This window comes from Microcaecilia unicolor, chromosome 1 (genome assembly GCF_901765095.1).
Source record: "Microcaecilia unicolor chromosome 1, aMicUni1.1, whole genome shotgun sequence".
In the NCBI taxonomy this organism is placed as follows: domain Eukaryota; kingdom Metazoa; phylum Chordata; class Amphibia; order Gymnophiona; family Siphonopidae; genus Microcaecilia; species Microcaecilia unicolor.
Window position 1 is genome coordinate 695609425 of NC_044031.1, and position 15894 is coordinate 695625318.

Genomic DNA, 15894 nt, shown 5'->3' on the forward strand with positions numbered 1-15894 from the left:
TGCCTGTGGCTGCTGCAAACCTTTTCCTCATGTGATCCGCAGGAAGTTGTGTCAGAGGGGGGTGGATCACAGCACAGCAAGAATGACCTGCACCAGGACCCCTCACATACCCCAAAAGCCAGTCCCGATCATCAGACAGTATTCTCTCAGTGGCAAGCTGAAATGCTAGGATAAATCCAACCCAGTGTCTGTGGTTCCACAAAGATCAGATCCATTTACAAAAGTGGATACTTATACAAGTCCGGATCCACAGGTGACATTGCAGTGAATACTTGCTCTGGGACAGTTGGTTCATTTACATGATCAAAGTTATGCCAGGTCTTTGGCTAATGTAACTGTAGTAGCATATATGTAGGTGCACCGATGCCAGGTTATGATAGTGTACGCTATAATGGAAAGTAGGCGCCCAGATGCTATTATAAAATAGGCATTTGGGCACCTAAATGGAGACACCCACCAACAAATCTTCTTTTTTTCTGTCCTCTCTTCTGTCCTACATTGGCATCCATCTCGAGCCATGTGACACAAATCTGGTCCAATCACAAACTGTGTACTTCTGTTCAGCAGAATTCACGGTCATGATGAGAGGCCTTATGATTCACAAACAAACTCCCTTACAAAGGAATAAATGCTCATGCGTAGATTTAGGAGGCATGTGCATAACTTATAGTATTCTGTAAGTTACCTGCATAAGCGTGCGCTCTTTCCAGACTCCACCCATGTGAATGCTCACCTTTAAAATATGCACTATCGAAGAATAGTACATAGCCAAATAGTCAATATTTATATTCGTATATGCCAGTATTATGATCATTTATGCACATATTTGCTACTTAAATGTTAGCACCTTTATAGAATTATCCCCAAGATGCCCGCCTGGCCTCTGTAGCAACAATTGTACCCTTCCATCCACCTTTGATGGGGGATGATAAGCATGGGCAGAACATCTTAACCACTGTCCTACACCAGAAAGAGTGACCTGGAAAACCAAAGCCAATAAAAATACTGTACGTTCTGTAGAAGTAGTTAGGTTGGCAGAAAATGATTAAATAGCAACTATTCTAGACTCATTTCTAGGAATATAATAGTACCTCTTATTTGGCTCTTAGCTTCCTGCCAGGCTGACTCCTTATGAAAGGAATAAAGCCAAAAATGAAAATATATTATTCATTATAGATAAAAAAATAACAATATGGCAAAATGCAAAGCAAGTTACAAAATTCTGTTCACTGCCAAAATATACTCATTAGTGTATATAGGAGAGTATATATGCTGAGAAGATTATACACTTAGCAGCAGTATAAGTCTACTGATCACAAATCCTGAGACAATCCAGGTCCTTCACAGGCAAACCAAGACTAACTAGCCTGAATTATAGGAAGAATAATCCCACTTCTCTTACCCTGCAGTCTGTAGGTTGTAAACTTCTGGTGTAGTGAAGAATCATATTTTCCCATTGAGACTCTAGCAGAATTTTCTGGGAGTCTATCCCAGTCCAGGAATTAAATCCAAGGTCTTTGATCTGTGCCCTGGTTCACATTCTTATGAGAAGCTACAGAGCTGCAGCGGAACTGACCTTGTCAACTTTTATCACAAGGAATTCACAAGGTGAGACAGCAGGAAAATACCCCTGCAGTTCTTCAAGATTTACTTAAGCTTCCAACATTGTCATATAATGTACAGTTAGTGATTAGGAAACAAATGCCAAATGAAGAGTGAGGAGTAGCCTAAAGGTTAGTGCAATGGGCTTTGATCCTGGCAACCTGGGTTCAATTCCTACTGCATCTCTTTGTCACCTTAGGTAAATCACTTTAACCCTTCATTGCCCCAGGTACAAAACTTAGATTGTGAGCCCTCTGGGGACAGAGAAAATACCAGCACATAATGTGTACAGTGCTGCATACGCTATGGAAATGATTAGTAATAGTAAACAATACCACTGGAATTAGGCCATATGGGAGCAGCCTTGACCCACAGACAGTGAGACATTTTAGAGCAGGGATGGGCAACCTTTATTTGCAGAGGGCCACATGAATGTCATTACTATCCCTAGTGGGCTGCAGCATTACTTTCAGAGTTCCACTGACCTTCTGTAATAAATAAGTAAAACTTTAACTAAAAATATGGAAACAAACTGCTAGAGTGGCTATTCTGAAAATACTTGTTAAATACAGTATTTAAAATTGCCAAAACTCTGGTTAATGACTTTTTCTGTGTGTACTTTGCATTAAATTAAATGTGTGCCACAAGTTTTAAAGTCAGAGGTCAGAACATGGTGAACTTCATGTATTACACAGAGAGCCTGTTGAATCATGTAAAAGGTGCTTGTTCCTTACACACTTCAGGTTTTAGTGAAAATATTATGGTAAATGTGCATTAATGTGGCTGAATGAATTACTGTCCTGTTTTGCCTTTGTTGAAAAGCCAACTTTGAAAGAATGCCTGGCTAGTGACAGCTCTGGCATGTGAGAAAAGTGTCATTAATACGTCCTCTGAATGCATGTCTCCGCTTCTTCCAGGCTGCCGTAGTTTACGATCATAGAGATGTGGAAATAGGCTTCACAATCCTTATTTGCTGTTCTAACTAGTCTGCCCAGTTTACTGTCTGGTGTATTGCAACTGACTAATCTCCTTATGCCTTTTTTAAAACAGTTCCTGAGGCTGAAGAGAGAATTGTGGAGGTATTAATAGTTTACATAGCCAAAGCTAATCACCCAAAAAGGAAACATGTTTTAAGATGTTCTACAGTAGGTGTGGCTCCACTTATACATATGAGGTGAATTCTTTATATGGCACCCAAAAAATTGGTGCTGAAAGTTAGGCGCGGTTTATAGAATACACATAGCACCCATTCCTTTGACTATTTATGCCACCTAAAACCTGGTATAAATGCCCACACCTAACTTAGACGTGGATCGGGCATATTCTATAACAGTGCATGTAATTTTTAGGAATGCCCATGACCTGCCCATGGCTATACCCCCCCTTTTGAGATCCGCGCATTAGAATTTACGCACACCACTTTTATAAAATGTCCTTAGAAAGTTGCACGTATAAATTGTAATTAGTGCCAGTTAGTGCCAATAAGTTTTTTAGTTGCCAATTATCAGCACTGATTGACTTATTAACCAATTAAATTGTGCACACAATTTAACTGCACTACCAAATTTGCGCAAACAACTTTAGGCACCATATATAGAATCTGGGGGATGGGGGGGCAATACTATAACAATTTAGGTGCCTCGATCATGCATGCTGAATGCTAATTCTTTAATGGCATCTGGTTGCCAAGATGGCGCTATAGAGTACTAGCATAAGTCGGTGTCAGAATGCCTACATTTTGACACGACCGTCTACACCAAATATCAGGACTGAACTTTCTTTTACTATCATTTCAATACTCTGTTAAAGACTCGTGTCTTTATCCTGGCCTTCACCAAAGGTTTGTAGAACTGGCATTCCTAGGTAGCTGCAGCTCGACTCCTCCTTTCCCTGATCTTTGCTCCCTATTCTAGTCTTTTTTTTTCTGCTGTCCTATCGATTGAATTTTAAATTCCTTTTTTTTTCTGTTATTAATTGTAAACCACTTTGATTGCCATTCTGAAAGATTTTAATAAACATAAACATGTCAATCAATGGATGCACCTAAGTGCCACAAGATATGCACATAATTTATAGTATTCTATAAATTATGCACATAAGAGCCACACCCATATCCCTCCCATACACTACCCACTTGTACACCTCCCTGCAGTTACATGCTAAGGCACATATATGCTCCATTATAGAAGAGCACTTGATAGTGCACTTAGGGGCTCATTTAAAAAAAAGTCCAAAAAAGTCATAAGATGACAGCTCTCAGAAACTAAGTGGCGATTTTCGACACCCCAATTTTAGATGTTTTGCTGTACAGTTCATCCAAATTTCAAGGGGGCATGTTTTAGGCAGGACATGGGCAGCACTAAAAGATAGTTTGTCTGAAATAATTGAACAAAATGAAAACATCTGTGGCCAAAATTAAGATGTTTTAGGCTAGACCTGTTTCAGTCACGACTTAATGACCAAAACGTGTCCTAAATGACCAAATGACCACTGGAGGGATTAAAGCATAACCCCACCCCTTACTCCTCCAGTGGTCATTGACCCCCTCCCAGCCACCTATGACGTGACAGTGACAGTACATAAAAGGCTGTATGACAACTTCAGATATGAGAGCCATTTCTATTCGAGCAGCAAGACTAGTAGTCATTGCAGTGGACTGGGACCCAGGCCCATATTCCACTCTAACTGGTATACTTGTAGAACATGTGAGCTTCCAAAAAACACTAGGGTGCCCAATGCTCTGCTGAGATGTCTGTGTGGCCAGTCTACTAAGAATGCTGGCTCCCCCATACATCCCAATGGCTTGTTTTTGTGTGTTTTTCACTTGGACTTTTTTTTTTTATTGGTACAAAAAGATAGATACACTGAGCACAAAACATCTAGCAAATGTCCATTTTCAAAATAAAAAGTTGGACATTTTTCTGGTTTGAAAATGACCATGTTCACTGCTGGATTTTTGGACGTTTTTCACAAAATGTCCAAAATCAGATTTAGACGTCATATCGAAATGCCCCTCTTAATGTGCGAAGTGTACATGTGGCAAGTTATAGAATTGCCTGATAACTTGTATGTTAGCAGCAATATTCAGCCTCTGCAGATCTGAATCCTTTATAAATTGGAGTTTCAAGGGAGTGTGTTTGGAATTGACCCAAGAAATCAAAATTGCAAAGTTTTAGCACCTGTTTTAAATAAATATCATTAATTCTCATATTATATCCCACTAAATTAGCTGTTCTGTTAGAGCATATAATTGAAGATGATTTTTGTGCAGGTGTGTTAGTAGTCTGATGTGAATTGTCTATCCAAATGAGCTGCCCTTACCACAGGGGTAAGGACAAAAACCAACCCCATCCCCTACAAGTCCTGCACCCCTCCTATCACCCCCCACCATACAGATCCGGCACCTCTTCATTAACCCCCATCCCACCGCTATGCAAATGCTCGGTGGGTCGCCAACATAGGCAACTGAATATGGGCTGCCTCTGGGCTGGCCCCACCAAAGCCTTTTCGTGTGCTGGGGTCCTCCCACAGGAAGTTACATCAGAGAGGTGGGACCCACCGAGTGTTTGCATACCGACAAGGGGCTGAGTACTGGACCCACATGTAGTGGGGAGTGATGAAGATGTGCCGGATCCATGCAGTTTGGAGGGGTGATGATGAGGTGCCGGATCTGTTCAGGGAGGTGATGTTGCTGGGCTTGTGCAGGGGGATGGGGGAAGAGAGAAGGTGTGAGATGTTGTATCTTGAGGGAGGGAAACAGAGGGAAGAGAAAGCAAGACACCTGGAGCAAGGGAGGGAGAAAGGGAGAAATTTTGGACCTGGGGAGAGAGGAGAGGCCAGGAGCAAAAAGGAGGGGGTTAAGCAGAGAGGGAGAGAGAGAGAACTTGGACAGGAGGGAGAGAGGCTGAACCAATAGAAGTAGGGAGTAAAAGGTGCCGGATCTTGGGGGTCACAGATGGGAGGTGAAGGATGAAGGGAGGAGAGAGGTGAAGAGATGCTGAACCTTAAGGGGGAAGGGAAGAGAGTGCAAGAGATCTTGGACCTGGTAAGGGGGGAGCATAGGGAAGAGAGAGAGGAGAGACTCAGCAAAGGGGAGGGGGGGGGGTAAACAGAGAGAGAGAGAGACAGAGGAACTGAATTGTGGGAGAGATGCTGGACCAGTGGAGGTAGGGAGAGAGAGATGTCAGACCACGGGGGTCAGAGGTGGGGGTGAAGGAGGAAGGAAGGAGAGAGGGGAGAAGCTGGACATCGAGAGGGACAGAAACACAGAGAACAGATGTTGAGCATGGAAGGAGTATAGGGACAGGAACACAGAGACAATGATGGACAAGGGGCGAGATAAAGGAGTAGATGATGAATATGAGGGGAGCATAGGGACACACAGAATGGATGTTGAGCATGGAAGGAGTGTATGGCAGGAACACAGAGGGACAGTGATGGACACAAGGGGAGAGATAAAGGGGGAGAGGATGATGAATATGAATGGACGATAGGGACACAGAAGGGGGGTTGATAAATATGAGGAGAGGATAGGGACACAGTGGGGATGCTGACTATGAGGGGAGGGTAAGGAGACTAAAGGACAGATGCTAAACATGGGGGAAATATAGGGACAGGGACACAGAGAGAACACATTGTACTGGACGGATAAGGGATGCAGAGGAAAGATGGATGGTGGATCTCAAGAGAGAAGAAATGTCAAAAGGACAGGAGACTGGAAGGAGAGTTAAAAAAAGAGAGAAAAACAGAAAAGAGACATTGGGAGTAAAGCAATGCCCAAACAACAAAGGTAGAAAAAAGGTTTTTTTTTCCAGAATTTATTCATTATAAGCTTTGGGAATTGTGTCTTTGGTATCTTCTTGCATGTCAGTTTCTATTTCTATCACTATGACAAGTTTTCTGTATAGATCTGGAATGTATTTACTTTTTGCAGGTTTTTTTTTTTTTTTTACTGGAGGTCTGGCTTCCCTGGTTGGCAGCCTGCTGCTCTAACCATTACGTACAGTTAATACAGATGATACCTAGTCCAAACATGTTTGGTAACCCAGTAATAAACTAAAAGTTCAAAAAGGTGGGTTTTCAAGGTTGCTTTGAACTTTGCATAAGATGGCTCATGGTGGAAGTGTGCAGGGAGTGAATTCCAGAGTCGTGGTCCGGCATAGCTGATAGTGGTGGAACAGGTAATGTCAGGACGGATGATGGAAGGAGGAGGTAACCAGAATGACCCAGAAGTCGAGGAACAGAGTGATCTAGATGGAGTGTAGGAGATAAAAGAGGCAAGACAGAATCTTGTCTTCCCTCCACACCTCATTATCTAACACAAGGATACATACATAAATGGGCATCTGTAATATATACTAAATCAAAACTGTATTATCTGTCTGTGTAGATTATATTATGTATTTAATTTTGTATTTGCGGTGTTCTCCTGTGTACTAATCATGAGTTATATTGTTTTCATCTTATGTAGCTAGTTTGTGGGTTTGCTGTGCTTTCCTGTAATGATAGTTCTAATGTTTGTCCAATTTGTACTTATTGTATTGCTTCTTTTTATAAATTGTAAACCGTTCTGTCTTGCAGTAGCAATAAGATACGGTATATAAATTGACGTAAATAAATAAAAATAGTTTATATTTACTCCGAGCAGATAGGGGTAACCAGTGTTCAGAGTGGGACAACGGAGTAATGTGATCAAAAGGCAATGTATAATGAAGAAAATGAATCGTAGTGAATTGGACTAGTTGGAGCTGCTTAAGGGAAGAAAGAGGAAGGCCAGCATAATGGGAGTTACAGTAGTCAATATGTGTGATATCAAGACTGAGCAGCAGTGATCAAAGAGCAGAAAGAGAAAACAGGGCGAACAGAGCAAATTCTGTGAAGTGCAAAGAAAGAAGCTTTAATAACAGCATTGATTTAAACTTTAAGGGAAAGATGGCTATCAAATTGGATACCCAGAATTTGAACAGAGTCCTTAAATGACAAAGTCTGACAGGAAGAGGCAGAGTCGTAGAGGGAGAACTTTGAGGAGTGAAGATGTAAAGTGTATGGCTTCACATTTCTTTGAGTTGAGAAATATATTGTGTTTTCATAGCCAGGAGGAAATGTTTTGGAGACAGAGATTGAGATTAGAGCGGTCAGAGTGAGAGTGGGGTACATGGTAAAGAACCTGACTGTCATCAGCCTAACCAAAAGGAACACAATGCTTGGATTGGATCAGAGTAAGGAGAGGGGAGAGGAAAACATTGAATAAGGTGGGGGCTAGTATAGAACCCTGCAGCATTCCAGAGTCAATAGGGAAAGTAGGAGAACGATCTTGTGATGGCAACCTGACAGGTGAGATTAGATAGATAACTTTGGAACCATAATAGAACAGTGCCAGAAACACCAATAGACTGTAAGCAATGGAGAAGAAAAGAATGATCCACCAGATTGAAGCTGAAGATCTAGTGAACAAGGATTACAGAGAAGCTTTAGTCCAGAGAAGTTCTAATAGTAGGGCCACCAATAGAGTTTCAGTACTATGTTGCTTACTAAAGCTAGATTGATAAGGATGTAAGGCAAGTGAGGAATCTGAGATGTAAGGCAAGTGAGGAATCTAAGAAGGAAGTGAGATGCTGGTGGACTATTCTTTCCAAACCTTTAGAGAGAAAAGGAAGATTAGATATGGATCTTCAGGATCAAGATTTGGTTTCTTCAAAAGGGTAGTGAACAAAGTATGCTTCCAGATGCTGGGTACCTGGTCTAGTAACAGGCTGGCCTGTACTAGGGGCAGAAGGAGCAGAATAACATGGGAAACGAAGTGTTTGAAAAGTTGACCTGGCCACAGGTCCAGAGTAGAGCGGAGGGATTAACAGATGAGTGCTGCCTTAAGAGTAGTCAAAGAGGGTGTACTGAAAGAGGCCCAGAAGAATGAGAGGGAAGAAGACAGCTGGTTGTCTAAGGTGGCATGAAGGGTACAGGGGAGGTAGGAACAGCAGGAGATGGACAAATAGGGAACGTATCTCGAAGTAAAGAAGATTTTGCTTGCCAGAAAGAACCTAGTTTTGTTGGTGAAAGGATAGATGGGTCGAAAGAAGGAGACACTTGAGAGGGGGCAACTGATTTTAAATGTTGAAAAAGGGTTTCAGATTTGTTAACTGACATAAGGATGCATTGAGAGATGTAATTCCACTTTGATTTACGAAGGAGGGCCCTATACTGTTGGTAGCAAGAACGAAAAAGGAGAAATGCAGCAGAGCAGCACTGCTTTCACCAGGCGTGCTCTGTACTACAGAGCTGGGTTTTGAAGAGCCAGATCTCCTGTGAGAACCAGGGAGCATAAGGAGCTGAGCTGGGGAGGTGGGACAAAAGGTCAGTGGAGGAAAACTGCAAAGGGGAAGGAAGGAGGTCAGGGAGTGACAAAAGATTTGTATCTGTAAATGGATGCCAGGGTAGTGGAGTCAAAGGAGGGGAAGCGAAGGATGGGTTAGCAGGAGGTGAAAAGCAAACAAGGCATGATTGGACCAGGGAAGTCACTGAAGAGAGATAGAAGAGGGGCAGAGGGGGGATAGAGAATGAAATGTCAAAAGGACAGGAGACTCTGGAAGGAGAGTTATAAAAGAGAGAAAAACAGAAAAGAGTCATTGGGAGTAAAGCAATGCCCAAACAACAATGGTAGACATGGTCCACATTGTTCCCTCTAGTGTGTGTAGGAAGAGTGAAATGCTGGATGACTGAGTTGCTGTGTGAGAGAATGAAAGGGGCAATGTACTCCGATTTAAGAGTGAGGTACATTCCTGTAACTGTTATGGAATACACAAAACTAACCCATCCAAAGATGTTATTCTGGAAGATATGAAACTACTTGCTATCACTAACAGCTCTTATGCTCCCCAAATACAGCATTTCTACATTTAGAACTTTTGTATTTATAAGAGTCACACTGGCATGGTATGGGAAAAATACTGGAGTACAGGGGGAAGAGGGGGTGCTGGCTAAAGAAGAAGGAAGGGAAGAAGAGGGAGAGGAGGGCTTTAGAGAGGGAGAAAGTGAGAGAAATCTGCAGTAGTGAGGGGAAGGGAAGAGTGTGACAGTGTGTGCTTCACTTGGAGATGTGAGTAGGGGCACCATGAGACAAACTTCCCTTAGTGCTGGCTCATTTCAGTGAAAAGAAAATGTTCACTGTCTAATAAATGGGTTCCTATTGGCCTGTTTTTTTTGAGATAACCTCAGCAAATATGTATAAGATGTATATATGCAAATTAATATGATAATATGCCACAGCCCACCCTTTGCCTCTCCAAATGAAACAGTAAAACTATGCATATGGAAAGAAGAATGCCATGTTTGGCATTTTCAAATGCTGAGGAAGGAGGGAGGTCAGAAACATAGTCCTCAGGGATGAGGCAAGTAACCTTAACCACTGCTTCCCTTCTTTCCACATCTGACCCATAGGGGCATGGGAGATAGCTGAATGGTGGTGTGGGATGTTTGTGGCGCACTCCTTCACTCAGTCCACTCTAATATGCTCTGTCCTCTATTTTCCCCTCTTACTTTCCTGTCTTCATATTCCAGTCTTTTGCCCTCTCTCCTTTCCTTCCCTCTCGTCTATCTCCTCCTACTCCTCTCTCTTACCTCCTCATTCCTTCTCGATCCATTCTTGTCCAGCAGTCCTACAGTCTCAGAGGAAGGTGCACCAACACCCATACACCCCTGGTTCATTGAAAGTAAGCAGCATCAGCACACACATCCTAGTCTTGCAGCCATGAAGCGGGATACATCTGTACACACATAACCCACTCTCAGTCCTGCCACCCTAGGAGTAAAAAGGATTCACACACACTCCTAGTCCTGCAACCCTGAAATAGGAGGATGAGCACATACACCCTCAAGAGTAAGGAACATTCTTCGCCCCTGTAGCAACAGCGCCCAGCCCATGTCAGGTGTAAGAAGTAGCTGAGCTATGATCATAGGGCTTTCAAGTGGCTAAGTCATTTTCTTCTAATTGGTTTAGCAGTTCTGAGGTCCAGAAGCAGTGGCTATTCCTGGCCCTGTCAGTCTGTTACCTTATTTCTAAAACTGTATCCACTTTTCAAACAGAGGGAAGGGGAGGGTCTGGGAAAGCTCAGCAGAGAGGAATAGAGAGAGAAGAATTACAGAGACAATCTGGACTCTCAAAGTCTTCTACTGGAAGGAGGGAAAGAGCATTGCAAACCCGAAAGCAAAAAAAGTTGTTCAAGGAACTGGATCTGACCTGAGGTCACATAAGGACTATCATTGGCTACACTTACTACAGCAGGACTTGCTCATAAAACATACACCTTTCCAGACTCCATGTACAATTTTCCTTAGATATTTTCTATCAAACTCCTATTACTCTGTGTGCCACCTCCACTTGCACCCAAGCTGTCTATTTAGAGGTTTTAATTTATATTGTGTTGGCATTGGAAGTAGCATACTATGCCATAATTTGTACTGTTTGACTATTTTTTTAGTGCTTCAATCACAGGGCAATTCCATAAATTGGTACCTCATGGGTGCCACAGAGAGGCCCTTGTGCATGTCATTTGGTGACCTGTCCATGCTCTGCCCACATGTATGCCCCCACCTCCCCCCCAACAGTTACTCACAAAGGGGCCTTTTTACTAAAATTTAGCACAATGGATATTAGCATGCGCTAAGTGCCATGTAGCCTACAGGTATAAAATAGGACATGCAGCATTTAGCGTGCTCCAAGCTGTAGTAAAAGGGCCTCTAGGCTATTTAGGCGCATTATTTATAGAATAGCACCTAGCACTTGCACAAGTAACTGCCAATTATGACACCAGACACACTCATAAGAACTACTGTGCTATAAACTAGGTGCACTATTGATGCCTAAATTTAGACTGTCTTTTTATTGCTTATGTCCTGGTTATTCTTGTATGAATTTCTTCACAAAAGTGGTAAATAAGTCCTAATAAATGAATAAAGCTTGGAGGGTCAGAAAAACTTGCTCCAGGAGCTGCATCCAGCCCATAGTCCTTAGTTTGGAGAATCCTGCTTTGACATTCTTGAACTTACGAATAGGGAAAACAATTTCATGCCCTCATGCTCTTTGCAAGCTGATTTTCAAAGGGGAATGCTTCAGAGAATTTTCTTTTGAAAATTCTGTGCTGGGTTGGTACCCCTGGCCTTTACAGTTCCTTGGAAGTTAAATATATAAAAGAGTTTTGCATTTTTTTTATATAGTCACAGTGCAGCATTACTGGGGGCCATTGCTGAGCTGGCTAGATAAGATACCAGAACAAGGAATAGGGTATTCACTGTATAAATTCTGTACCTAATGAAAAACACCCATTTGAAAGTATTTCCTTTGTCTTAGTTGTCACTAATTTTCAAAATATGACTATTCTTCTTTTTTTCAGGCAAAAACTGGGATCTGACCGCAGCTCTGAATGACTATGAACAGCTCCGACAGGTGCACACGGGAAATCTGCCACAGGTGTTTAATGAAGGGAAACACTATAAGCAGCAGGAAAAAGAATTAGCCCAACAAGTGAACAAGATCGAGCGACCAGGTCTACAGAGACAGGATGACATTGCTCAAGGTAATTGTGATAGCATTTGCAGCTGGTACTTGAGAGCTCAGTATGAGGGCATGGAGCGCTCTAGGCAATGAGAGTCCCATTTGGCTGACAAACATAGGCCAACGTTTCTCAGTAGTAAGACATAACTTTTATGCAATTTTCAAAAAAACGAACATCAAGTATCAAACTTGTAAGGAAAGATGGAGGGGAAAAGGAAAACTAAACAAAATAAAACAATTCTTATACAATTATAGGCAAATTACATAAAATCTGAATTTTCTTCCCTTCTGATTATTATAGTCCACGATTAAAGGGAGCTAAGCTACATCATATAGTCCTCAGAAGCAAAATTTAAAAAGAAGTTTAAGAAGAACTGATTTCCATACTCAATCATAACGTTTAAAACAGACAATTAGGACAGCTGTTTAAGGGGGAACGCTTCTATCCCATTGGTACAAGGAGGGTTCATAGGGATTTTTCCCACTCAAAAATAATGTTAATTGCGATGGTTCCAAAAACACATTTTACATTTTTATATCAAATAATTAAGGCTGCACATTAATTATGATTAACCTGAAATGTATTAACTGCAGTTAATTTTATTTTTTTATCTGCCCACTTCTTTACCTTCCCGCTGGCCACCATTATGTTCCCTTTCCCTTCCTAGTTCCTTCCCTTCCTCTCCACTTAGCATATCAGCCTTGCAGTTTGAGCACTCCTGATTAGCTTTTTACACAGGAAGCCAATAAGGAGCGTCCCTATTGGGAAACATGCTGAATATTAGCGCATGCTCCCCACAGGCTTCCTCTCTGCTGCCTGGCCTGGAAACTGCCAGTAAGTTCCTCCCCCCCCCCCCCCCCCCCCAGTAAGGTCCATCTTCTTCCCCAAGTCCCCCTCCTTCCTCCCCCCCCCCCCCCCCCGGGGAAGATCTTCTTCCTCGGGTCCCCCTTTCCCCATGAGATCAGGCTTCTTTACATGCTTTCCTCCGCCTTGTGAGGTCTGGTTACCCCTTCCCCTGTGATGTCCGATTCCCCCTGCCCTCCGCAAGGTCAGGTTCTCCTCACTCCCTCTCCCCCTCCATGAGGTCAGGGTTCTCTCACTCTCTCCCCCCCCCCCCCCCCAGTGAGGCCAGGGTCCCCTTACTCCATCCCCCTCCCCCCGTGAGGTCAGGGTCCCCTTACTTCCTCCCCATGTGAGCTCAGGGTCCCCTCAACCTCCCCACACAGCTCTCTGCCTGCATGCCTGATCTATAAGTCAGATCAGGCAGTGTAGGGAGTGCTGGCAAGGAGGGAAGAGAGAGATGCAGTCACACAGGCTGTGAGTGACTGCATCTGTCTCATCCCCCAGTCCCTCCCTCCCCAGACTGACTGCCTGCCTGATCTGGCTCACAGATCAGGCATGCAGCACACAGCCTGGGGAAGGGGGTACCACAGCCTGAGTGACTGCATCTGTCTTCCCCCAGGCCCCTCCTCCCCAGTCTGTGTGCTGCATGCCTGGTCTGTGAGCTAGATCAGGCAGGCTGGCAGTCTGGGGAGGGTCGGAAGGGGGGGACTGGAGGGGAAGACAGATGCAGTCATTCACAGCTTATGTAACTGCATTTCTTTTCCCTCCTGCCCCCCCCCCCCCCCGATGTGTGCTTCCTTTTTTTTTAATCATGCGATTAATTGTGATTAAAGATTTTAATTGAAATGCAGCCCTACAAATAATATATTTATAAGGAAGCTGAATAACCTGCAGCCTTAGTACCCTGTTTCCCCGAAAATAAGACATCCCCTGAAAATAAGACCTAGTAGAGGTTTTGCTGAATTGATAAATATAAGGCCTCCCCTGAAAGTAAGACCTAGCAAAGTTTTTGTTTGGCCCCGATGGGACATGGACACAGAAACCTTAATTTTTTTCGCTGCAACCCAAAGACGAAATAACATAAAAGAAATGCAAGAAACAAGACTGAGGTGGAAAATCTATCGTCCAGCGGACTCCTACCGTCCTCCTTCACGCTTTTGTGAAGATCAACTACCGGTAAGTGAGCCCGGAAAGAAAAGAAACATTCCCCTTGCAGAAATAATAAAAGAAAAGAAAATGAGTAACCGAGCCCTTTTGGCGCTGCTCTATCGCCCAAGGGCTAAGTCAGACTAGAAGGATGGAAAGTGTAGCAAATGTACAGGAGGAGCGCATAAAGCGCCACCAACGGGTAACGGAGCTACCGTAGAATTTGTTTTAACGTTTGTAATACAGTAGGGATGATCCTGCGCCCTAAGCCCTCTCACAACCTCCCGAGACCCCCAGCCAGAACAGCCTGGCCCCACATTCCATTACCTTCCCTAGTTCATACCCCTCCTCCATTCCCAGCCCGGCCAGGGCGGCTCTGCTCCGCTCGAGTCCTGTGGTCACTGTAAGCCACGGCCTACTCCTGCAGGATACCGCCCCCCACTTCAATACTGTTCCTGACCGCCACAGTCCCCCTACTACTCCCGAATAAGACCTAGCGCATCTTTGGGAGCAAAAATTAATATAAGACACTGTCTTATTTTCGGGGAAACATGGTAGCAAAAACTGTCTTTGCTGAGTCTGTGTGGCTTGAGCCACTTCTGGAAACACCCACAGGTTAGTATTACAAAATAACTCCTGATGGTGTCTAAAAAAAACCTTTTCAGTATCATATCTTGATCAGAAGAATCTGCCAAAGCCACAATCAGAGTAGCAGGTCGCAAGTTATTTAGCTGTCTAATACCAGTAACAGGATTGTTCAAACTATCTGATAATTCCAAAGAAAAGTCCTTCTGTTTTTTCTTCACAGATGATAGTTTCACATAACAAACCCTTGATATGGTTGGCAATACTACTAACTTCAAAACTTCTTTCGCATAATTCTTGGAGAAACTTAATTTTGCTTTGGAAAATTAATGAATCTACGATTTTTTGATCTAGCAGTATTTTCAAGTGTCCAATTTTCTAAGAATCAAAATATCCTTCAGAATAGCAGACTCTAATGTTTCCAACTTTGATCATCTCAATTCCATATCACCAATCTTCCTCTCATATTCAAGAGATAAGAGATTTAGCAGTAAGAATAGTTCCAGTTCCAGTAATCTTTTGTAGTTGAATACTTTGGCCTTGAAACTGTTCCAATATTGAACTCTTCACGTTATCTGTAGCCAGCCATAATGTCTCTAAGCTGAATATCTGCAGTTTCTTCAATGACACAGCTGAAGTCAAAGATTGCTGGGAAGACAGTGCACTTTGTTCAAGTACTTCTGCTTCTGCGTCTGCTGTTTCTCTTCCTCCCAACACTGTATCTATAGGAATCCCATCCAAATTAAAATAATTCAATGCAGAAGTCTCCTCCTGAGTCGTCAAACAGATCCTACCATCACCGCTCAAAAACGTCATGGGATAAGGGGGTTGTCTGCGTTCTTCCAGGATAAGGATAGTAACATACATAGTAGATGACGGCAGAAAAAGACCTGCATGGTCCATCCAGTCTACCCAAGACAAACTCATATGTGTATACCTTACCTTGAATTTGTACCTGTCCTTTTCAGGGCACAGACCGTATAAGTCTGCCCAGCAGTATTTCTCGCCTCCCAACCACCAGTCCCGCCTCCCATCATCGGCTCTGGTACAGACCGTATAAGTTTGCCCTCCCCTATCCTAGCCTCCCAACCACCAACCCCTCTTCCCCTCACCTGCTCCTTCAAGTGCCAAGGAAGAAACTGACCCTCCCTGCACCATTGTCCTTTCTAGC

General features: G+C 43.2%; 1 protein-coding gene across 2 annotated transcripts in view; it reads left to right on the forward strand.

Moving 5' to 3' along the window:
* Positions 1–15894, forward strand: part of OTUD7A (OTU deubiquitinase 7A) — a 468456-nt gene that overhangs the window by 269344 nt on the left and 183218 nt on the right. For both annotated transcript variants that reach the window (XM_030188471.1, XM_030188476.1), the window contains exon 5: positions 11988–12170. In XM_030188471.1, coding sequence (XP_030044331.1) covers positions 11988–12170 — 183 coding nt within the window. The remainder of the gene's footprint in view (positions 1–11987; positions 12171–15894) is intronic.